The 24,029-nt window shown below is 44.7% G+C and overlaps 1 protein-coding gene across 1 annotated transcript in view; it reads left to right on the top strand.

Annotated features, from left to right (window-relative positions):
- Nucleotides 1–24,029, top strand: part of LOC126474876 (proton-coupled amino acid transporter-like protein pathetic) — a 146,526-nt gene that overhangs the window by 29,405 nt on the left and 93,092 nt on the right. Inside the window, exon 3 of the mRNA XM_050102359.1 lies at nt 19,778–19,864. Within this exon, the coding sequence (XP_049958316.1) occupies nt 19,778–19,864 (87 nt within the window). The remainder of the gene's footprint in view (nt 1–19,777; nt 19,865–24,029) is intronic.

Here is a 24,029-nt window from a genome sequence, read left to right as displayed (position 1 = left end):
CATTTTAAACACTACTGCGAGCAATACAAAACTTCTGGACTGCACTCGTCAGACATCATCGTTCTTCCAGTTTCCTTATGTTTCCTCCCCATGTCAAGTCATCCATATGTTGTCTCTGGACCTAACGGTAGTGAACAACACCGCCACTGTGCACTGTAACAGCTCACCGATTGACATACACCGTTTTCTCATTCGTTCAACAGTCTCCTGTTGCGGGGTCAGCCCCACTGGGCGCCATAGTCACGCTAACTGCAATCCATGTGACTACCAGCTTTCTATGGGAAACATCTGGCAACACCTTCCCACACATTCATTCATTTCCTTCTAGTAGTTAATACATTATGTGATCAAAAGTATCCGGACACCTTGATGAAAATAATTGACAAGTTCGTGGCGCGCTCCATCGGTAATGCTGGAATTCAGTATGGTGTTGTCCTACCCTTAGCATTGATAACAGCTTCCACTCTTGCAGGCATACGTTCAATCAGGTGCTGGAACGTTTCTTGGGGAATGGCAGCCCATTCGTCACGGATTGCTGCACTGAGGAGAGGTACCGATGTCGGTTGGTGAGGCCTGGCATGAAGTCGGCGTTCCAAAACATCCCAGAGCTGTTCTATAGGACTCTGTGCAGAACAGTCCATTACAGGGATGTTATTATCGTGCAATCACTCCGCCACAGGCCGTGCATTATGAACAGGTGCTCGATCGCGTTCTAAGATGCAATCGCCATCCCCGAATTGCTCTTCAACAGTGGGAAGATAGAAGGTGCTTAAAACCAGTGTAGGCCTGTGCTGTGATAGTGCCACGATAAACAACGAGGGGTGCAAGCCCCCTCCATGAAAAACACGACCACAGCCATCGGATCACCACATTGTGTACCGTGATTCGTCACTCCATACATCGTTTACCCACTATTCAATCGTCCAATGTTTACGCTCCTTACACCGAGCGAGGCGTCGTTTGGCACTTACCGGCGTGATGTGTGGCTTATGAGCAGCCGCTCGGCCATGAAATGCAAGTTTTCTCACCTCCCGCCTAACTGTCAGTATTTGCTCCTGATGTAGTTTGGAACTCCTGTGTGATGGTCTGGATAGATGTCTGCCTATTACACATTACGATCCTCTTCAACAGTCAGCGGCGGCGGGGTCAGGGATTTTCTCTGCCTCGTGATGGCTGGGTGTTGTGTGATGTCCTTAGGTTAGTTAGGTTTAAGTAGTTCTAAGTTCTAGGGGACTGACGACCGTAGATGTTAAGTCCCATAGTGCTCAGAGCCATTTGAACCTTTTGAACAGTCAGCGGTCTCTGTCAGTCAACAGACGAGGTCGGCCTGTGCGTTTTTGTGCTGTACGTGTCCCTTCACGTTTCCACTTCACTAACTTCACTATCACCTGGGGAACAGTGGACCTAGGGATGTTTAGGAGTGTAGAAATCTCGTGTACATACGTACGACACAAGTGACACCCAAGCATCTGACCACGTTCGGAGTGTGTGACTTCTGCGGAGTGCCCCATTCTGCTCTCTCATGATGTTTAATGATTACTGAGGTTGCTGATGTGGAGTACCTAGCAGTAGGTGGCAGCACAATGCACCTAATAAGAAAAACGTATGGTTTTTGTGGTGTCCGGATACTTTTGATTACGTAGTGTATGTTATGTTGCTTTGCCTATTTCGGCCATACGTAGTGTAGAAACGCTTAGAAAACGCGCCGCATATCGACTTTACACAGGACGTCCTTTGTCACAATGAAGAGAACCAGACGATGTGTGCTCGAGACATGACTCACGCTATGGCCTCTGTCCGTGATACCATTTGGTGTTTGCTGCTGAGAAGCGACTCCACCACTAGCACCAAGTGAATGTGCGTGCGTTGGCTTCGGCAGATTTCCGCTATGTGTAAATTACTGTACATTGTTTCTACATCACTGTGTTGACATGTCCAAATTACAGTGCTGCGTGTTTTTTACGAATGAGGCTCATTTCACAAGAAAGACTGGTTTGCATTTGTAAAACAGACTCACTTGAGGTGACAAAAATTCTCATTCCACACATTCACATCGATTTCCGGAAAGCTTCCAAGTCAATGTATGAACTGATACCATCGATCTTATTGGGCCATACGTTCTTCCATGCCTCCTAATGGGTCCCAGATACACTCCTGGAAATTGAAATAAGAACACCGTGAATTCATTGTCCCAGGAAGGGGAAACTTTATTGACACATTCCTGGGGTCAGATACATCACGTGATCACACTGACAGAACCACAGGCACATAGACACAGGCAACAGAGCATGCACAATGTCGGCACTAGTACAGTGTATATCCACCTTTCGCAGCAATGCAGGCTGCTATTCTCCCATGGAGACGATCGTAGAGATGCTGGATGTAGTCCTGTGGAACGGCTTGCCATGCCATTTCCACCTGGCGCCTCAGTTGGACCAGCGTTCGTGCTTGACGTGCAGACCGCGTGAGACGACGCTTCATCCAGTCCCAAACATGCTCAATGGGGGACAGATCCGGAGATCTTGCTGGCCAGGGTAGTTGACTTACATCTTCTAGAGCACGTTGGGTGGCACGGGATACATGAGGACGTGCATTGTCCTGTTGGAACAGCAAGTTCCCTTGCCGGTCTAGGAATGGTAGAACGATGGGTTCGATGACTGTTTGGATGTACCGTGCACTATTCAGTGTCCCCTCGACGATCACCAGTGGTGTACGGCCAGTGTAGGAGATCGCTCCCCACACCATGATGCCGGGTGTTGGCCCTGTGTGCCTCGGTCGTATGCAGTTCTGATTGTGGCGCTCACCTGCACGGCGCCAAACACGCATACGACCATCATTGGCACCAAGGCAGAAGCGACTCTCATCGCTGAAGACGATACGTCTCCATTCGTCCCTCCATTCACGCCTGTCGCGACACCACTGGAGGCGGGCTGCGCGATGTTGGGGCGTGAGCGGAAGACGGCCTAACGGTGTGCGGGACCGTAGCCCAGCTTCATGGAGACGGTTGCGAATGGTCCTCGCCGATACCCCATGAGCAACAGTGTCCCTAATTTGCTGGGAAGTGGCGGTGCGGTCCCCTACGGCACTGCGTAGGATCCTACGGTCTTGGCGTGCATCCGTGCGTCGCTGCGGTGCGGTCCCAGGTCGACGGGCACGTGCACCTTCCGCCGACCACTGGCGACAACATCGATGTACTGTGGAGACCTCACGCCCCACGTGTTGAGCAATTCGGCGGTACGTCCACCCGGCCTCCCGCATGCCCACTATACGCCCTCGCTCAAAGTCCGTCAACTGCACATACGGTTCACGTCCACGCTGTCGCGGCATGCTACCAGTGTTAAAGACTGCGATGGAGCTCCGTATGCCACGGCAAACTGGCTGACACTGACGGCGGCGGTGCTCAAATGCTGCGCAGCTAGCGCCATTCGACGGCCAACACCGCGGTTCCTGGTGTGTCCGCTGTGCCGTGCGTGTGATCATTGCTTGTACAGCCCTCTCGCAGTGTCCGGAGCAAGTATGGTGGGTCTGACACACCGGTGTCAATGTGTTCTTTTTTCCATTTACCGGAGTGTATTTGACATTCTTGCAAGAGGGACTGGTGGAGTTAAGGGGAGTTAGAACGGATAGACGGCTGTGGATTGCTGTGTTATCCAGGTCATGTTCAGGAGAGGATGAGCACCAGATTGAGGATGTTCAAACAAAGCCTGAGAGACAAGAAACTTTCTAATGGTAAAACCATAAGAGACAGGCTGACAGACAAAGTGATTGATGAACTACTGCAGTATTATGGGATGGCCGTCAGAAATAATACTGAGGATTTGTTGGAAATAAGCAGGCAGTATGGGCTGCCTTCTTCCACAGACTTTCAACTGATGAAAAACCAGTACACCACTTTAGCCCTTCCGGACCTGATTCATGAAGCAATTACTGCAATGCCCAGTATGCAAATAGTTCATACAGCCATAAACATTCCATCCCAGGAGCAGTCATGGATATCATAAAACCTATTTACAGAGAACTGGCAAATCCTGAATTACTGAAGAAGTCAGACTAAAATCCCAATGAGTCGTTCAATAAATCTTTTTGTTGGAATGTAGGCACTAACGTGGGGGTCAGTGATGCTGTTATTGCTTTTAATGATGGCGAAATTGGTAGGGTGAAAGTGCTGCAGCATATGGGAATTAATCATGGAGCAAACTGCTTCAGAGAACTTGAATGGATGGGCAAGGTTCGCAGTGATAAAGCAGATGCAACACAGTTGGCCACTAAGGAGTTCATAAAGAACAAAAGAAAAAAAAACTTGGGAAAAGATTAAGAGGATGATATACAGTATGGTGCATGTTGCTTCTGAGTGACTAAAAATAAAAAAAATTAAGCATATATTATGTGAGTTACAGGCTTTTGAAACTTTAGAAGCCGTTCCTGAAAATTTATATTTTCTGTTGCATTTTTCCATATATCGCACAAACCACTTCGAGTAGAGTATTAAAATTTTCAGGGAGTAATAACATACATATCCTGAGTCTACAAAACTAAAAGAAGAACATAATGTTACGTATAATTAAAATTATTTAGGATGACGTACAAAAAAGTACACAAAATTTTAACCATGTAATTAAAAAATTTTGTTTCCGAAAGCAGTGGCTGAAATGCAATTATTGTAGTTTAGTAGACTCAGAACATACAGTTTAATGTCCTGTAAACGTTTCATGTCAATGGCTACAGTGTTTCCTGAAATACAGGGAAACCAAGTCACTAAACTTAACATTGTCAGGACAGGGTGATCCAGCTCCCCTTAATGGAAGATCTATCACTATCGCTCCATCAGAACATATGATTCTAACATCATAATACACCCACATCTTGCACATGTCATCCTTGAACATTTGAATTATACACAATGAAAGGTGGGTAGGTCAAGGTACACCTGCTGCTTGGCTAACAGGGTCGCCATATTTAATTCCTCTCAACCTTTTATGTGGGGCTATATGAAGAGTGCTGTGTAAGAGATTCTGTACCTTCGTCATAACATCTCCTTGCACGAGTTCTGACAGCAGCAACAGTTATTCAGCACACACCAGGCCTTCTGGACTGTGCGTTGTGCGTATATATGCATGCGGAAATGTAATAACAAGACATGGGGGTCAGGGAGTGGTGGCTACTGAGCCCATAGAAGTAAAACACAGTTAACCTGTATTTCAACGAACATTAAGCCTGTAAACGCCAGTAATAAATACACTTAACAAATAAAACCATTAACATGTACTCATATATCTTAAATGAATGACGAAGAAACAATATATTTCACACCTCAGTATTGTGGTTTAATCATTTTTTAAATAGTCTAGTATTTTAAACGAAGCCTGTGATCAGAATTTATTTAAAAGGGCCAATTAAGAAAATTATTCAAAGAAATTTTTAGCAAAAACAATTTTTAGGAAATATAAAAATGTATAAAGGTCTTAAGAAACCTTTTAAAAACACAAGAAAAATTACAAACCATTATGAAATCGTAAAAACAAACGGATCATCACCAATTCAATTAATATTTCATAAGCAAAGAACCTTTTCACAAAGTGAATCTATTTAAATAAATTTATAAACTACATTCATAATACCGGGTATGCACCGCCCCACTAATGGGCATGCAAAGCCAGCCGCGCCACAGAACAGGGCGCGTAACAATAGCAAAATACGGTGTTTCAGAAACAAATGATTCAAATGACTCTGAGCACTATGGGACTTAACTTCTGAGGTCATCAGTCCCCTATAACTTAGAACTACTTAAACCTAACTAACCTAAGGACATCACACACATCCATGCCCGAGGCAGGATTCGAACCTGCGACCGTAACGGTCGCGCAGCTCCAGACTGTAGCGTCTAGAACCGTTCGGCCACTACGGCCGGCAAACAGAGACAGATCAATCAGTTTTAAGCTTGTGACATTCTGAGAAAGGAAGTGACACAACTAAATACTCATTGCCTTAAAATAAACGTGATCCATATTTACGAATTGCTGGGTAAGAGGTGCTGCACATTTAAATGTGCTAATGGCAAAGACTTCCCCTTTTAATAAAACGTGACCAGTACTTGAAGCTAAAACAGTTACTCAATACACCAGTGATAGATGCTGTACAGTTAAATTTACCAACGACAAACATTTTGCCTTTTAATGAAACAAAACCATTTACTAAACGAAAACACATTTATTCAGTGCATGGGTGAGCGGTGCAGCACAATTAAATTTACTAAGGATATGAAGCACTAATCAGTGGACATCATTACAGCACCATTTTTAAAAGGCGGAATAACTGCTCAGCAGTGGTGCCTACTAACTCTTACCAAACAAAATTTTTGCCCAGGATTGAACGATGTAAGTACCCTTTAGTACGGATCACTATCACACCTGATCAGTTACCCGATATTACCATGTCAAACTAACCCCAAACACACCATGCCGTAAGAAGGCTCGCCATTTTCAAAGTGACGTCAGTATGGGTGTAGCCAGCCATTCGATAAGCAACGGGAAGCAGACAGGCTGTCTCAGTAACACAGGCTTACTCACACAGCAAGAGGAACCACAATATGCGACCACCTACGGTTGATTCTCTGTCAAACACTGCCAGTATGTAGAACAGCGACCAGCTCTTCCACACGACCCTCTCTAACGTCCACAGTGTCTCCCGTGACCAACCGTCCACTCATGACTTCCGCCCTGTGAGCACTCTCTCATGTGGTGCCCATGTGCTGGCACTTCTCAAGAGAGCCAGAGACGCCCTCCCATTCCGGAACATGGAACTCAACGCCCCGTGAAAGACATACTCTGCCCGTGAATACCGATATGGATTTACCCTCACCCCCCCACCCATTCGTAACCGAAACCCGGAAAGCAACCCTAGTTGCCTGCTTCATCATAACCTCGATTCTGCTTTCAACGTTGCTACATTTCATTTGACTCAATTGTCCTCTGATCTTTCTTGTAGCATTCAAATCTTGGAGCAAGAGGCTGACAGTCAACAACCTCATTACAACTACACATAGTCCGCGAAACAGAAGCAACAGCCGGCCGTGGTCACCGAGCGGTTCTAGGCGCTACGGTCGCAGGTTCGAATCCTGCCTCGGGCACGGATGCGTGTGATGGCCTTAGGATAGTTAGGTTTAGGTATTTCTAAGTTCTAGGGGACTGATGACCTCAGACGTTAAGTCCCATAGTGCTAAGAGCCATTTGAACCATTTTTGTAGCAACATGTTGCCTGTCATTACCTGCGCCCACTTACTTTCCTCCCAAAAGATCTTAAGATATACATGATCAACAACCGGCAATGTAACGGCGCGACTACCCCAAATCTTACCTTCGTCTCTCTTTCTGGTGTGCAAGACTGATGTTCTTCCTCACAATTTACCACTTCCTCAACGTCGACTGCATCAGTGTGTTGCAGAAGTACATCATTTAACAGCTTCATTTTGGATTGAGGAGATCTGAGCGGAAAGGCAAGCATGAATTATGCGGGCATTGTGATACCTGCTTCATGGCTGGCAGTATTGAAAGCAGACGAAAGCTCATCGATTTATCCCAACATTTTTGAGATCATGAAGGCCAAGGTTTCCTTTAATGTTTCCAGCAAAGGACGGCTGCAGATAGTATAGCGTAGTGGTTATATGAGAGATACCACGACTGAAACAGAATCTCTTATATTCTCTTGAGGTTAAAACGGGAACATTATCGCTCTCCAAAATCTTTGAGTGTCCGAAACTAGCAAATATCTCCTCGAGATGCTGAACACTGGCAGCCATGGTCACCGCCTTATTAGATGTCAACCAAATGAATCTAAATAATGTGTCAACAGCCACAAAAACAAAACGATTTCCACTCTTCTTTCGTAGCAGGGGACCTAAATGATCAATAAATGGCTTGTTCATTGGTTGATACTACCTTGTCGGTTGCAACAATCCATGTTTGGTTTTGCTATTGAAATTAGCCACCTTCCATTACTCACACTGTGCCATGAGCCTCTGGATATCAATGTCCATTCCTTTCAATGTTACTTGTTCCTCAGTCTTAAACCTTGTTTTCTGGAACCCAAGATGCCCTCACACATGGAATGGTGAAAATACTCAGAGACAGAAGTCACCAGCTCTCTGATTGACAGAATTGCACTTTGCTACCGTAACGTGTAGAGTAACCCCCTAGTTCATCGGCCTGCTCCGGCTTCCGCCCAATACCGTCTTGAGATCTTCCTGTTGCCTCTACTTGAGGTCTGTAAACGGTGACGGTATCTTGGATAGGACCACTGAGACCATCAGAGGATCGGTTCTCTCGTCTTGACTGGGGCCTACCAAAGGCTCCTCAGACATTTCCTCAATGCATCGGAGACGGGGGTTCTGCCTTTCCCTAATATGAGGCACTCTCTTATACCACTGAAATGCGACAGGGGGACTTGAGGGTCCGTGACTGGGAGCCCACAGAAGCAAACAACCAATCAACAGTCTTCATTTCATACGACACCCAGCGCATACACGCCAGTAATAAGTACACTTTACAATCACTACCATCAACATTATCGATATGAATGTATCGCATGTGTCGGAGATAAACCTAGCACAACGAACAACATGGTTGAACCCGGAGCATCTCCTGTAGAGTTTACAGGTCAGACATCACACCCAAATCTCCACATGTCAGACACTCAGATCAGTCCAAACATTAGACGTCGATGGAGTATCAACCACAACTCCGGTTCACTTCGTACTCTGTGCTGTCGTCCAACAGAACGGGCGTAAACGTTAATTAAAAGTAACACCACGTTTACGGAGCAAAGGAAAAACATAACTGTGAATAACTAACGAGTGTAGCTTTCGTGTGGAAGTTGGTAGAGCGTTATATCGTCGTACCAAGCGTTCTGTGTTCACACCCTAATGACGACAATTTTTAAGGTATTATGAGTGAAAATGTTTTATGGGACTATTAATACTTCTGCATGTGTGATGCAATTGTTGCTTTATCCTCTGTTATGATTGTTTATGTTTATTCTGTGAAACTACAAATGCACTAGCTACTACATCACGAGTTGCTTATGTTCTGTCGCACATGCTGGACAGAACACCACACCTGTCTATATACATGTACTCTATTGGTTTGCTGCTTTCAACTAACGAAGCGAACAGTGACTGCCAAAAGAACAGTGCTACAAACGCTGAAATGTGATTTTACGTGTCAGGAAAATGTTCTCTCATATAAGAATTTCACGCGTAAACATTTGAAACAAATTGTCATCAGTGGGATTTGAACGCAGGACGTTTGGCACGACGACCTTACACTCTACCAACTTACCACACGAGATCTACAAAGCTAGCATTCACAGATACGCTTTTCCTGTGCTTCGTAGGTCTGGTTTTACTTTCACTTACCGTTTACACATGCTCTACTGGATGACAGCGCTTAGCACGAACTAAATAAGTGTTCTGGTTGATACTCTATCTATACACAACGTTTGGTACCGACCTGAGTGTCTGACATCTGGAGGCATCTGTGCCAGTGTCCACGCTGCGTGCAGACCTTGAAGAGAGTGATTTGAAAGTAATACGAGCATCAAACTTACTTTACGTCCAAACGGTACATTAACGGACATCGGCTCCTTATCAATATTTTATGAACTAAGTCGTCTCTACAACCACTTTAAGCATGTAATGCAAATAGTGAAACACCCTGTATACTGTGGTGTAATGTTTGTGTTGTTTGGATCAAGAAAAGGGAGAGGATTAAACCCAGTGCTGGTACTGTCCTCTCAAATAGGCTTATTCCTCGAGGCACTGTGGAGAGATTTGGCAGTTAATCTGTGACACGTCTGCAAAGTCTGGTGATGAGGAACTTCACGCCACAACCTCTCCTCCCACTGCCCGTGAAAATTCCTTCCATCACCGGGGTACGAACTGGCTGTCTCCTACTCAAGGGCCAATTGCACAGCGTTCGCAGCCTTGGTTGTGGAGGTGCGTGGCTAGCAGCAGTAATTTGGTGGAACTGTATCTTCAGTAACTGACTTCGTCAGCAATGTAATGTGTTCTTCCTCAGCGCTAGGAATAGTTCGGTATTGTGCACTCATAAATCATTAAAAGCGATTCTGACACCTTCTTCCTTGGTGAACTACTGCCCCCTGGAATACAGATAATATGTAAAATTCTTAAACAGTAAGTAGTTATCTACCACGGGTAGTTGAGACAAAGGATTTTCAAAGTGCATGAGGCTTAAATTTTTTTATTGTTATTTCTGCACACACTTTCACATTTTTCTCATAAACACACACACACACACACTACATGTGCATAGATTAATACACACTTATTAACTAAAATAACTGATCGTCCAGGACAGCTGTAACAAAAAGATTTCATGATTGGCATGTATCTGTGGTGGGTTAATGTTAACGAAAAGCACACAGCATGCCACTTGGTCATGCTGTCAACAGTGGTGCGTGCACACAGCAAAGACAAAAGAATCACACAATGACAGGCTTGCATCGTCGTATACGGGGTAGTCAGAAATGTCCGAAAAGCTTCTAAGGGTGTTGCACTGTAGATTTTGCTAATAAATAGTTCTTGAGAAAAAAATTCGACATATTGGGCAGTTACCGAGTTAATCGGCATCGAAGTTAGCCAATGAGACCGTTGCGAGCACAAATCCAAGCGTCCCGCCTCACAGTTTCGTCAAACGTGTCTAGTTTCCCAAGACCGAACAAGAGAGCGATACAAAAACTGGACAGAGGCGGTAGTAAGGATCGAACCCGCTGAGCAGTCTCGTGCGCTACCATGTACGCTATAACAACTGACAGTAGTATCATATCTGGAGGGCTGCTTAACTTTGCCCGCACTATGGTCTGATTGGCTAACGCCAGTGCTAATTAACTCTGAAACGGCGTAACATATCGAATTTTTTTCTTAAAAATGGTTTTTGAAAACATTATCCCTGCAACAACCTTACAAACTTTCCAGACTGTCTCTGACCACACTGTACAAATATGCAGTGTGAAGGCAGGACAAGATCATACCAAGAAAATCATTCATGAACACTTGGCCTTACCTCAGTGGGATAATAAACACACCAAAAAAAGTTTTGCATTACCTCGGTTCCGAGAGTTCCTGGACCTGTACGGAAAATTGGAATAGAGATCAACATAAACATCATTTCTGCTCTTTTTATTGCTCGTGAAAACCACGTATTGCATGTTGTACCACCATACAGCGAGACCTTCAGAGGTGGGTGGTCCAGATTGCTGTACACACCGGTCCATCTAATACCAGGTAGCACGTCCTCTTGCAATGATTCCTGCCTGTATTCGTCGTGGCATACTATCCAGAAATTCATCCAGATTGTCGCAATCCTCAACGGTGAATCGGCTTAGATCCCTCAGAGTGGTTGATGGGTCACGTCGTCCATAAAAAGCCCTTTTCAGTTTATCCCAGGCATGTTAGATACGGTTTGTGGAGAACTTGCTGTCCACTTTAGACGAGCGACTTCACTATCCTGAAGGAAGTCATTCACAAGATGTGCACGAAGGGGGTGCGAATTGTCGTCCATGAAAACGAATGCCTCGCCAATATGCTGCCGATATGGGTGCACTATCGGACGGAGGATGGCATTCACGTATCGTACAGTCGTTACGGCGCCTTCCATGACCACCAGCGGCGTACGTCGGCCCCACATAATGCCACCCCAAAACAGTAGGGGACCTCCACCTTGCTGCACTCACTGGACAGTGTGTCTAAGGCGTTCAGCCTGACTGGGTTGCCTCCAAACACGTCTCCGACTATCTGGTTTATGGCATATGCGACACTCATTGGTGAAGAGAACGTGATTCCAATCCTGAGCGGTCCATTCGGCATGCTGTTGGACCCATCTGTACCGCGCTGCATGGTGTCGTGGTTCCAAAGATGGACCTCGCCATGGACGTCGGGAGTGAAGTTGTGCATCATGCAGCCTATTGCACACAGTTTGAGTGGTAACGCGACGTCCTATGGCTGCACGAAAAACATTATTCAACATGGTGGCGTTCCTTCGAGCCATAATCCATTGGTAGCGGTCATCCACTGCAGTAGTAGTCTTTGGGCGGCTTGTGCGAGTCATGTCATCGACAGTTGCTGTCCCTGTGTATCTCCTCCTTGTCCGAACAACATCGCTTTGGTTCACTCCGAGACGCCTGGACACATCCCTTGTTGAGAGCCCTTCCAGGCACAAAGTAACAATACGGACGTGATCGAACCACGGTATTGACCGCCTAGGCGTGGTTGAACTACAGACAACACGAGCCGTGTACCTTCTTTCTGGTGGAATGACTGGAACTTTTAGAGTTGTCGGACCCGCTCCGTCTAATCGGCGCTGCTCATGCATGGTTGTTTACGTCTGTGGGCGGGTTTACTGACATCTCTGAACAGTCAAAGGGACTGTGTCTGTGATACATTATACACAATCAATGTCTATCTTCAGGAGTTCTGGGAACCGGGTTGATCCAAAACTTTTTTTTATGTGTTTAGCTTGGAACACTGAGACGCAAGTGTTTTCTTGAACAATTAATGCTCGAACCATGTTTATCTACCAAAATATGGAAACAATACAGTACAACTACAGTATTTTAATGGCATTCCATTTTACGTGAATATAGTACAGTGATGTAGCTTTGTGCTTGTTGGCACTTTCCTGCAGTCCATGGCCACCCCAAAACAATGTATAGCTATCTATTTCACTGCAATCTGACATGGATCAGTTATATTATGACATGTTGTACCTGGTCCATAGGTGGACGGAGTTTTATATTGAAGACTGTAAAATTTCTAAATGAAGTTTAAAGTTCGTAACAGTTACTATATCGAAAATATACAACTGGTATCTGATGTAATTCCTAAATGAAATCAGTTTAGTATAGCATACATGCGATTTCAAATGTGATGCTTTCTATACCTGTATATATTTGTGTACGATAGGATTTTGCAGGTGGTGGGGGAGGGGGGCGAAGTTTCTGTTTAAATTTTATAAGAACTGAATTGTCACTATTTCGTTGGAGAAATGACATTTGTCGATATTACACGAACAATCAGACGCAGTATAGCTCCTAGAAGTTACCTATAGCAAGTGTTTATCTGATGTGAGAAAATAGAAAAGTGATTCACCGCCTCCTCTGGATCAACTGGAACGCTGCGATGCAGAGAGAGGAAAGCAAGACCACTCAGTTCTTTATGGTTTGGACGGCTCCTTAGGTAGCTTTTCAAAAGTTTTTTTCTGGTTTTGATGCTGGAAGTTGCAGGTTGACTAAAATTTGGAATAGAGTTCTAAGATTGAATAAAAATTTTTGAATGCATGTCTATGATGCTAACAAAGCGTTCTCTGCTCTTGTACTCAAATCTTCCTTAAAGCATTATCTCGGAATTATTTCTCTGAAACGATTTAATGAGATTTTGGTTGGTTGGTTGGGGGAGGAGACCAAACAGTGAGGTCATCGGTCTTTTCGGATTAGGAAAAGGTGGGGAAGGAAGTGGGCCATGCCCTTTCAAAGGAACCATCCCGGCGTTTGTCTGAAGCAATTTAGGATGACCGGACGGGGATTTGACTCGTCGTCCGCCCGAATTTGAGTCCAGTGTGCTAACCACTGCGCCACCTCACTCGATAATTAGATTTTGATGATGCCTAACTCCGTCGTGGAGTTGGTTTCTGACGTGATGCAAGAAAAATAAGGCTGCGTTTCGTCTAAAGTATTTGCCTGGGTAGTTAGTACGACCATTGTCTCAATACTTCGTTGTCGACACAAACTTCGGTACTGTGTTTGTTACATCCAGTTCTGTTGCGAGTTTTGAGGCGTCGGTAAACAGATTTTTAGTTCTTCATTGCTATTCCGTAACATTTATTCTAAGACAGGGGTCTCTCTGATAATGTATTGAAATGCTCCAACAGCATCACAAATAACACGATGGAGTTTACCTGAATAGATAAAGGGAGAAAGAATAGATTTTTTTCCTGCAATAGAAGAGAAATACTGAACAGGCTTTGAATTACTCCACGTAGCAGTTTCTTTGTTATCACACAATTCTAGGTTTCGACGAGACGGCACTATGACTAAAAACATTTCTTTAAAGCACAGTATGGCATCATGTTTGTAAATCCACAAGCTTCTTACATTGCCGAAAGTGTTGGGTGCCTGGGGCAGCGCCAATAATCCGTAGACAGATTGTTTCAGAACCTCACAGCGTTTAGCGGAACTCCTAAAGAATTTTCCAGTGTCCAGTCCTGTCTCTGTGCAATGGTTGACAGCCCGCTGAGAAAGCGAATCAGCTAAAGTTTGGTTTAAAGAACGACGTCCGCAATGCGTGAGTTATAGTGGAAGTAGATGGTCAGGACATGTAAGCCTTCCACAATGAATGTATTTCATCACTAAAATGACCACTGAAAGCTTACTATAAACACTGGTAAAGTTGTACAATGAAGGGACCCTGTTAGTGGATGCGCCAAGTAGCAGATTACTAACGGTGCGTCCAACAATGGTTCCAGGCTCCGTACGAATGTAATTGTTGTCAGTTAGTTATTGTCATGTTATACAGCAATACGTCTATGGTTGAATCAGTGAAGATCTACGAACATCTTACGGTAGAAAGGAAAACACCAATTATAATTGTGCCTTCATGGACAGAGAAACATTTGAGGCCGCACGGGATTAGCCGAGCGGTCAGGGGCGCTGCAGGCATGGACTGTGCGGCTTGTCCCGGCGGAGGTTCGAGTCCTCCCTCGGGCATGGGTGTGTGTGTGTTTGTCCTTAGGATAATTTAGGTTAAGTAGTTTGTAAGCTTAGGGACTTAGCAGTTAAGTCCCATAAGATTTCACATACATTTGAACATTTTTTTCTGAAACATTTGAGTCACATATCAGCAAAGTTGAGTCGCTAAAATCTGGACGAAAGTGGGCAGCAACGACTGCATGTATCTGAAAAAATGTGAAGTCGTCTAGGTGAATGAAATAACGAAATTAATACAATCTGTTGGAACGAAGTCTTTCGGGACGGCAGTGATGTGTAAAACGTTCTCGGTTTTTTTGCCGTGTCAATTCGGGATAATACAACCCCTTACTGAAGAAGGAAAGATAAAGTACTATATTTATGGCGAACAACTGTGATATTCATCAAGTTTACCTCCTGAAACTTTGGCGAACATTTCACTCTGAAGACGACCTCGAAAATACACTGAAGCGCCAAAGAAACTGGTATAGGCTTCCTCATTCAAATACAGAGATATGTAAACGGGCAGAATACGGCGCTGCGGTCGGAAACGCCTATATAACAAAACAAGTGTCTGGCGCAGTTTTTAGATCGGATACTGCTGCTACAATTGGCAGGTTATCAAGATTTACGCTACGGTCGCATGTTCGAATCCTGCCTCGAGCATGGATGTGTGTGATTTCCTTAGGTTACTTAGATTTAAGTAGTTCTAAGTTATAGGGGACTGATGACCTCAGAAGCTTAGTCCCAAAGTGCTCAGAGCCATTTGAACCATCAAGATTTAAGCGAGTTTGAACGTGGTGTTATAGTAGGCGCACGGGCGATGGGACACATCATCTCCGAGGTAGAGATGAGGTGGGGATTTTCCCGTACGACCATTTCACGAGTGTACCGTGAATATCAGGAATCCGGTAAAACATCAAATCTCCGACAACACTGCGGCCGGAAATAGATCCTGTAAGAATAGGACCAACGACAACCCAAGAGAATCGTCCAACGTGGAAGAAGTGCAACCCATTCGCAAATTGCTACAGATTTCAATTCTGGAGCATCAAAAAGTGTCAGCGTGCGAACCATTAAACGAAACATCATTGATATGGGCTTTCGGAACCGAAGGCCCACTCGTGTACCCTTGATGACTACACTACACAATGCTTTACGCCTCGCCTCGCTCCAACACCGAATTTGGACTGTTGATGACTGGAAACATCTTGCCTGGTCAGTCGGGTCTCGTTTCAAATTGTATCGAGCTGATGGACGTGTACGGGTATGGAGACAACCTCATGAATCCAAGGACCCTGCATGTCAGCAGGGGAATGTTCAAGCTGGCGGAGGCTCTGTAATGGTGTGGGGCGTATGCGATTGGAGTGATATGGGAACCATGATACGTCTGGATACGAGTCTACATAAGCATCCTGTCCGATTACCTGCATCCATTCATGTCGATTGTGCATTCCGATGGACTTGAGCAATTTCAGCAGGGCAATGCGACAACCCATACGTCCAGGATTGCTACAGTGTGGCTCCAGGAACACTTTCCTGAGTTTAAAGGCTATCGTTGGTCACCAAACTCCCCTGACATGAACATTATTGAGGTTATCTGGGATGTCTTGCAACGTGGTGTTAAGAAGAGATCTTCACCCTCTGGTACTCTTACGGATTTATGGGAAGCCCTGCAGGACTCATGCTGTCATTTCCCTCCAGCACTACTTCAGACATTAGCCGAGTACATGTCACGTCGTGTTGCGACACTTCTGCGTCCTCGCGGGGACCCTATACGATATTAGGCAGGTGTACCATTTTCTTTATCTCTTCAGTGTATAATTAGGCAAGTGAGCGTTAGCAGTGAGAAATTGACTGAAACGTTGCAGGATAATGATGACAGTAAATCTCCAGTGGAGGAAGATAACATACCAACAGGAACAGACTTTGATGATAGAAAGAATGTGTTCCCAAACAATAGTGAATACTGGCTGCCTGATTTAGACCAGTCAAAAGGTGCTATTAAAAAGACAATCTCGTTTTTCCCCGTGTAAAATGTATGTTCACTGAGAGTCGCAGTTCCCGACTTCAATCGAGGAAGACGAGACGCAAGTGCGATCTTGGGTGTTGTCTTCGAGGCAACGGCTGACGGTTTCTACCAAATCGGGACAAGATATGGTGTATTTAGTCGGCTTTACGCTAGGTAAAATATTATTTTCAAATACTTCGGAAGAAATGATACGATACAGGACTTCGAATGCGACAACATTTGGATACAGGTTCCAATTCAGTTCTTTCCCTCTAAGAATATTCTCAGAGGATGGAGTTCCAGCAGAGGAAACTATTCCTATGAGGGTACTTGCAATGTCTCCGCCGGCAGGAATCAGCCAGGGATTCTTCAGCATAAATGTCAGACTGGGATGTTTTTGCGAAAAGAAAAATGTATTGCGCAACTCTAAATGCCATCATGCACGTCCTTGTTACAATACATGAATTTTATATAGAATGACTATATTTTCAAACTGCAACTCATAAAATACAACTTTCGAAATATGTTTTATTGTTTCAAACATGGTTCACATTCCTTACCTGTTGGCAGCGAGAATATACCTTTACAGTCCATAATGCTCATTCCCTAGTTATTGTATATCGTTTGGAAACCTGCAGTCAATAATCCACTTTCACTAGAGTGGTCAGTGAAGGTGCACCATAAACAGCGATAGTACACCTTACCTGACGCTTTAGTTCCACTATAATATATATAAACAATCACTGGCTGTTCTTTGCTAAGCTTGCGCGTTTTGTAAATAACCGCTCATTGCTGGAGCTCCGTTGTACCACTGATCAACCACGTACTCACAGTTAAAACCATCTACTCTCAAATTAGGTAATATCAAGTTCGACAGCCATGCGCTATTAAGTCTGTAGCAGTTTTAACGAACCGTATTAATTCTAAATCTCCATAATAAGCACACAAAAATACTTGCTCGGTTCTTGCAGTGTCCGAAATTTCGTCAGCAAGAACGGCGAACAACTGTTCACTCTGCGGACAGTTTGGTCTCTTAGATCACCACGTATTATCTGGGTTTTAGTACCAGCGCTGATGTACTATAAGTTTTTAGGACCATTCTGAAGACGCCTTTGCAAAAATAAATCACCAGGTTCAATTTGTAGTCTGAGGTGAGATCGACATTTGCCATCATTCAACTCTCCGTCAAGTGAAGTTAAGTTTCCATACACATGTTTGCAGCGAAGAGCCAGTTCTTCCGACCAAACAGCATCACAGTTTTCACAGTCGTCAGAAAAACTTTGGTTGGAATCTTGATGTCCCTTTCCACGTTCACCTGATGCACAGCAAATTTTTCCTTTCCTTAAGCTATCTTCAAAAAAGTATCAGCGGTTTCGACACACTTAGGCAGCTTCTAGAGCTTTCTTCCAGTTAGTGTATGGCTGTCTCACTAAAGGACTCAAATGTCGATGTACACCTTTGCCGACAGTGTCCGACTTGAAATGAACGCATCATGTACAAAATGCTCCTTGCATGCGTACAGAATACGCTAACCGGGAGTATATGAGGAAAGTTCCGGGAATACATGGTCTTCGGGGATTCCAACTGTTCTTTACAGAAGACATCAATATGAACTTCGTTTACATATTGTCCGGTATCCCACTTTCTGCTACAAGTTACTATACACTATCCACTGCCCACTATCGCCTCACTTGAGTCTGAACTAATTTAGAATGTGCAAGTACTCAGAAAGTTCTTTTTTGTAGGAAATGCAATTGGGATATTGTTTCTCTCCCATCCGCTTTATTTTTATCCACATAGCAATGCTAAACTTGGTAACTTGGTGCATTAAGCACGTTACTCACATAGAAAAACATCCGTGAAAATGCGACACACACGTCTGGAGGAACTGTATTCTTCCACTCACGACATTCACTGTTCACGATAAACTGGACCACACGTGTACCATCGACCATTCTTTGTGTGGCGTAATGCTATATATCGACGATTGCGAAACTGTAATATTCATCTTAGTGTCTCACGCAGTTATAGATGTGTTCCCACGCTGTAAAATTGCCGTCTTTGTACTCGCACATTGCATGTCCAGTCACGAGCGTGTATGCTTTGCAGGTTCCTTTAAATCACACAACAGTATTTGCAGTCATTTGCCTAATACTAATCGGTACAAAATTCTATATAACCGTTAGAAATAACAATACTTAACCGCTGTACGAGTTTCTGTTCCGAAATAGTTTCGGAGATATTCAAAATCACCTAAAATCCTGAATCATTGATATGTTTCAGTAAATACATTAGAGGATTAAAGTAAACACTCAGTTAACGAAACAGTATTTCTGACAAAGTGCATCTGGAGCATGGTATTTTAAACAACGTCGAAAAACACGAAAAGAAAAGAATCAAGGCGTTTGAGATACGGTTTTATAGAATGATGATGAAACTTAAGATTACAAATAAAATGAATTAAGACATTCTTCGCAGACTCTGACGGTAGTAGAGGAACAAATGAAGGAAACAACAGTAGGGGATAACTTTTATGGGGTATCTCCTCCGAGCGGTTCTAGGCGCTTCAATCCGGAACCGCGCTGCTGCTACGGTCGCAGGTTCGAATCCTGCCTCGGGCATGGATGTGTGTGATGTCCTTAGGTTAGTTAGATTTAAGTAGTTATAAGTCTAGGGGACTGATTATCTCAGATGTTAAGTCACATAGTGCTTAGAGCCATTTGAACCATTTTTGATATCTCCTACAAAGAACTGAAGATGTAGGGTGTAAATGCAGCTCTGAGGGGAAGAGGCAATTGGTAGAGGAAACAGTAGTGGGAAACATTAAGTCTGTCATACGACTGATTACAGAAAAGGGTCATACAATTATCGATGTGTCAAGCATTACGTTGAAATATGAGAAAGCCATGATTCGCGGAGAGTGTAGGGAACAATGCTGCGTGTAAGGACCAGTTATGATCTCGGAAAGCATGTTTTCTTCTGTGGGGCTGATGGAATTGTTACCTTGTTTTTCAGGCTTCCAGTGACGGAGAAATTGGAAAAGGAGAAGAGAGATGAAGAGTACGATCCATTCGCTCACCGCCAAGTTGAGAGGCCCGTGTCGTAAGTACTCAACAAGAGCTGTGTGGTTTTTGGTTAACCAGTAGGATTTACAGTTACAGTGCAACGACACTTGTTAATGCGTTGTCTTATATAAATATGAGCTTTTCAACATCATTCTGACACCGGCAGCAGGATGGAACTTTGGCGAGAATTCTGCTATAACGTATATAAATTTTGTGCATAACAATCAGGAGTTGAAGGATAATTTATATTTTATCCTGTATCTGAATGTAATTATTTGATTGCTGAATCTTAACTAAGAGTGAAAATCCAAGACGACTCGAACCAGACATGAAGTAGTGAACGCCCGATTCTTTAAGGAATTGAACCCTAATGCATGAAACAGCTTCTAACGTCTGATTGACTTATAAATGAGTAAATGTGTTAATACTTGACTTTAGTCATGTCAACGATAAAATGTTGAGGAAAGATTTGACATTATATTTAAAGTTTGTTGGAAGTCGTTACGTGCTCCCTTTATGAAACACTGGGCGAATGTTGTCTGGATGATTTGCACCCCATTTTAAGAAAAAGGTAGTTATTCGTCTTTGTCAATCTTTATGACGCTAACCAGCGAAAACTGTTATGACCACTGCGCATCACGTCGTTGGATGCCGCCTGGTGGAATTGTCAGCACGTGAGACGGTAACAGAAGTATGTAAGCGGATCAGACACGGACGGGAGGTCACTCTAGCGAAGATATGGGCTGCAAATGGGAAGTACATTGAGATAAGGAACTCTGACAATAGGCATATTATTATTAGGCAGAGCCTGTGAACGAGTATCTCGAAATGACGAAGCTGGTCGAATGTTCACGAGCTAATGTCATGAGGATCTATGGAAAAAGGTGGTAGGACAGTGAAACTACCACTAGGCGCTAAATGGTTAGGCGTCCACGACTCTTCACAGAACGTAGCATTCGGAGGGTTGTCTGCTCTGTAAAGTAGGATAGATGATGTTCTGTATCATCTCTGTCGAAAGAGAACAATGCTGGTGAACATACAAGTGTTTCGGAGCACATCGTTCATCGTACATTGTTGAACACGGAGCTCCGCAGCAGACCACCCGTACGTGTTCACACGTTGACCCATCATCGTCAGTCATGACTGCAGTGGGCACGGGACCATGGGGGTTTCGAGCGACAATCAGTGGAAACGTGTCGGCTCTTCGAGTGAACCACATTTTTGCTGCGCTAGGTCGATGGTCGTCTCCACAAACGCCGTCATCGAGGTGATCGGCGGCTCGGAACGCTCAGCGCGCCATTGACGCAGGCTGGTGGGACAAGCATTATGCTATGGGAGACATTCTACTGCCCTTGCACGGGACCTGTGGTAGTAATTGAGAACACGCTGACAGCTGCGAATCATCTGTATCCCTTCGTTATTGAGATCTTCGCCGTTGGCAATGTCATGTTTCAGCTGTATATTTGTAAGTGTCTTGGAGCCATATCATGCTACAGTGGTTAGAGGAGCATTATAGTGAACTCACGTTGATGTGTCTGGGATCAAATTCGCTTGACTTAAATCCTACTAAACCCATAAGGGTCACTATCGGGAGCCGTCAACGCGTACGCAAATCAACGGCTCGTTATTTGCGCGAATTACATGATCCGTGCGAAGACATCTAGTGCCACATACCTCCACGAATACCAACAAAATGTCAGATCCCTAAAACGCAGAATCAGTGATGTATTTCGTTCCAAAGGCGGACAATCAAGCAATTAAGCAGGTGGTTGCAATGTTATGGCTCACCAGTAAATTATGCAAGTACATTCGGTGATACCTGTACATACTGTCTGCAAAGTGTGTTGCGAATAGTGATTGTGTTAAATAAGTAATGAATTAAAACGTCATGCGTGATATTGAAGTTTTACTGCACGCCACTTTAAGCATAAGTTTTTCTCTCCTCTTACGTAAATTTTTATGACGTTATATTTTCCGCACTGTGTGTCGTACGATAATATAATACGGAAGTACATTCATTGGCATCTGTGGATTCTGTCTGCGAGCTGTGTTGTGAATCGAGTCGGTAGTAAAGAAGCAATGAATTAAACCGTCATACCTGATGCTGAAGCTTCACTGCATCAATGGTGAAAATGTAGTTAGTGACAAACATTTTTTTTCTTCGATCACTTTGTTGGAGGGGGGAGGGAGGGTGGGCGGCGGTGCCAGAGGAAAAGTTTCGTAAAGGTTTGAAAGTATGTGTGAAGTTCGTTGAATGTCAATATGTGCTACTGAGTGAATAAAGACTGGTTGTTTGCGTTTGACATAATACTGTACGTCTTAACCAGTAGATTACAATGTGATAGCATTTTAAATTCTTAAGTACGGTCAATAATTACGGGAAATAATGAAATAAAATTTTTATATGTGGTGTCTGCTTTCTCGGAGATGTCCCGAAAGAGCAGACACCATTTTTGAGCCAACGTCCACTATGAGTTAAGACACAAAGGAATTACGAACATTGGCTATGAGTGGGCGTTGATTAAATTAATGGGGAAAGTTCATGACCGATTTACTTCAAATTTGTACACGATATTCTAACCTCTTAATGCCGAGGATCGCGAATTTACATCATACCAGTGCTCTGCTCATAACCAGAATGATAACTGTTTTTAAATTCCAGTGCCAGTAGATGCTGATTCTTCATTAAGCTACCAACGCTTCCGACAAGTACTGCATTCTCTTGCGTGCTTTGGGTACCTCTAAGGCACAACGATTTTTTATTTTTATCTTTGATCTAGAAATTTATTCAGGCACTAAAGAGATCATGAACATTCAGACAGACATAGGCTACAAACTATTTAGTATACCACATATATATAAGTATATACACTCCTGGAAATTGAAATAAGAACACCGTGAATTCATTGTCCCAGGAAGGGGAAACTTTATTGACACATTCCTGGGGTGAGATACATCACATGATCACACTGACAGAACCACAGGCACATAGACACAGGCAACAGAGCATGCACAATGTCGGCACTAGTACAGTGTATATCCACCTTTCGCAGCAATGCAGGCTGCTATTCTCCCATGGAGACGATCGTCGTAGAGATGCTGGATGTAGTCCTGTGGAACGGCTTGCCATGCCATTTCCACCTGGCGCCTCAGTTGGACCAGCGTTCGTGCTGGACGTGCAGACCGCGTGAGACGACGCTTCATCCAGTCCCAAACATGCTCAATGGGGGACAGATCCGGAGATCTTGCTGGCCAGGGTAGTTGACTTACACCTTCTAGAGCACGTTGGGTGGCACGGGATACATGAGGACGTGCATTGTCCTGTTGGAACAGCAAGTTCCCTTGCCGGTCTAGGAATGGTAGAACGATGGGTTCGATGACGGTTTGGATGTACCGTGCACTATTCAGTGTCCCCTCGACGATCACCAGTGGTGTACGGCCAGTGTAGGAGATCGCTCCCCACACCATGATGCCGGGTGTTGGCCCTGTGTGCCTCGGTCTTATGTAGTCCTGATTGTGGCGCTCACCTGCACGGCGCCAAACACGCATACGACCATCATTGGCACCAAGGCAGAAGCGACTCTCATCGCTGAAGACGACACGTCTCCATTCGTCCCTCCATTCATGCCTGTCGCGACACCACTGGAGGCGGGCTGCACGATGTTGGGGCGTGAGCGGAAGACGGCCTAACGGTGTGCGGGACCGTAACCCAGCTTCATGGAGACGGTTGCGAATGATCCTCGCCGATACCCCAGTAGCAACAGTGTCCCTAATTTGCTGGGAAGTGGCGGTGCGGTCCCCTACGGCACTGCGTAGTATCCTACGGTCTTGGCGTGCATCCGTGCGTCGCTGCGGTCCGGTCCCGGTCGAAGGGGACGTGCACCTTCCGCCGACCACTGGCGACAACATCGATGTACTGTGGAGACCTCACGCCCCACGTGTTGAGCAATTCGGCGGTACGTCCACCCGGCCTCCCGCATGCCCACTATACGCCCTCGCTCAGAGTCCGTCAACTGCACATACGGTTCACGTCCACGCTGTCGCGGCATGCTACCAGTGTTAAAGACTGCGATGGAGCTCCGTATGCCACGGCAAACTGGCTGACACTGACGGCGGCGGTGCACAAATGCTGCGCAGCTAGCGCCATTCGACGGCCAACACCGCGGTTCCTGGTGTGTCCGCTGTGCCGTGCGTGTGATCAT

The sequence above is a fragment of the Schistocerca serialis genome, chromosome 4 (assembly GCF_023864345.2).
Source record: "Schistocerca serialis cubense isolate TAMUIC-IGC-003099 chromosome 4, iqSchSeri2.2, whole genome shotgun sequence".
Lineage (NCBI taxonomy): Eukaryota > Metazoa > Arthropoda > Insecta > Orthoptera > Acrididae > Schistocerca > Schistocerca serialis.
Note: the sequence above shows the minus strand (reverse complement) of the source record. Positions and strands in the feature narration are given on the sequence as shown.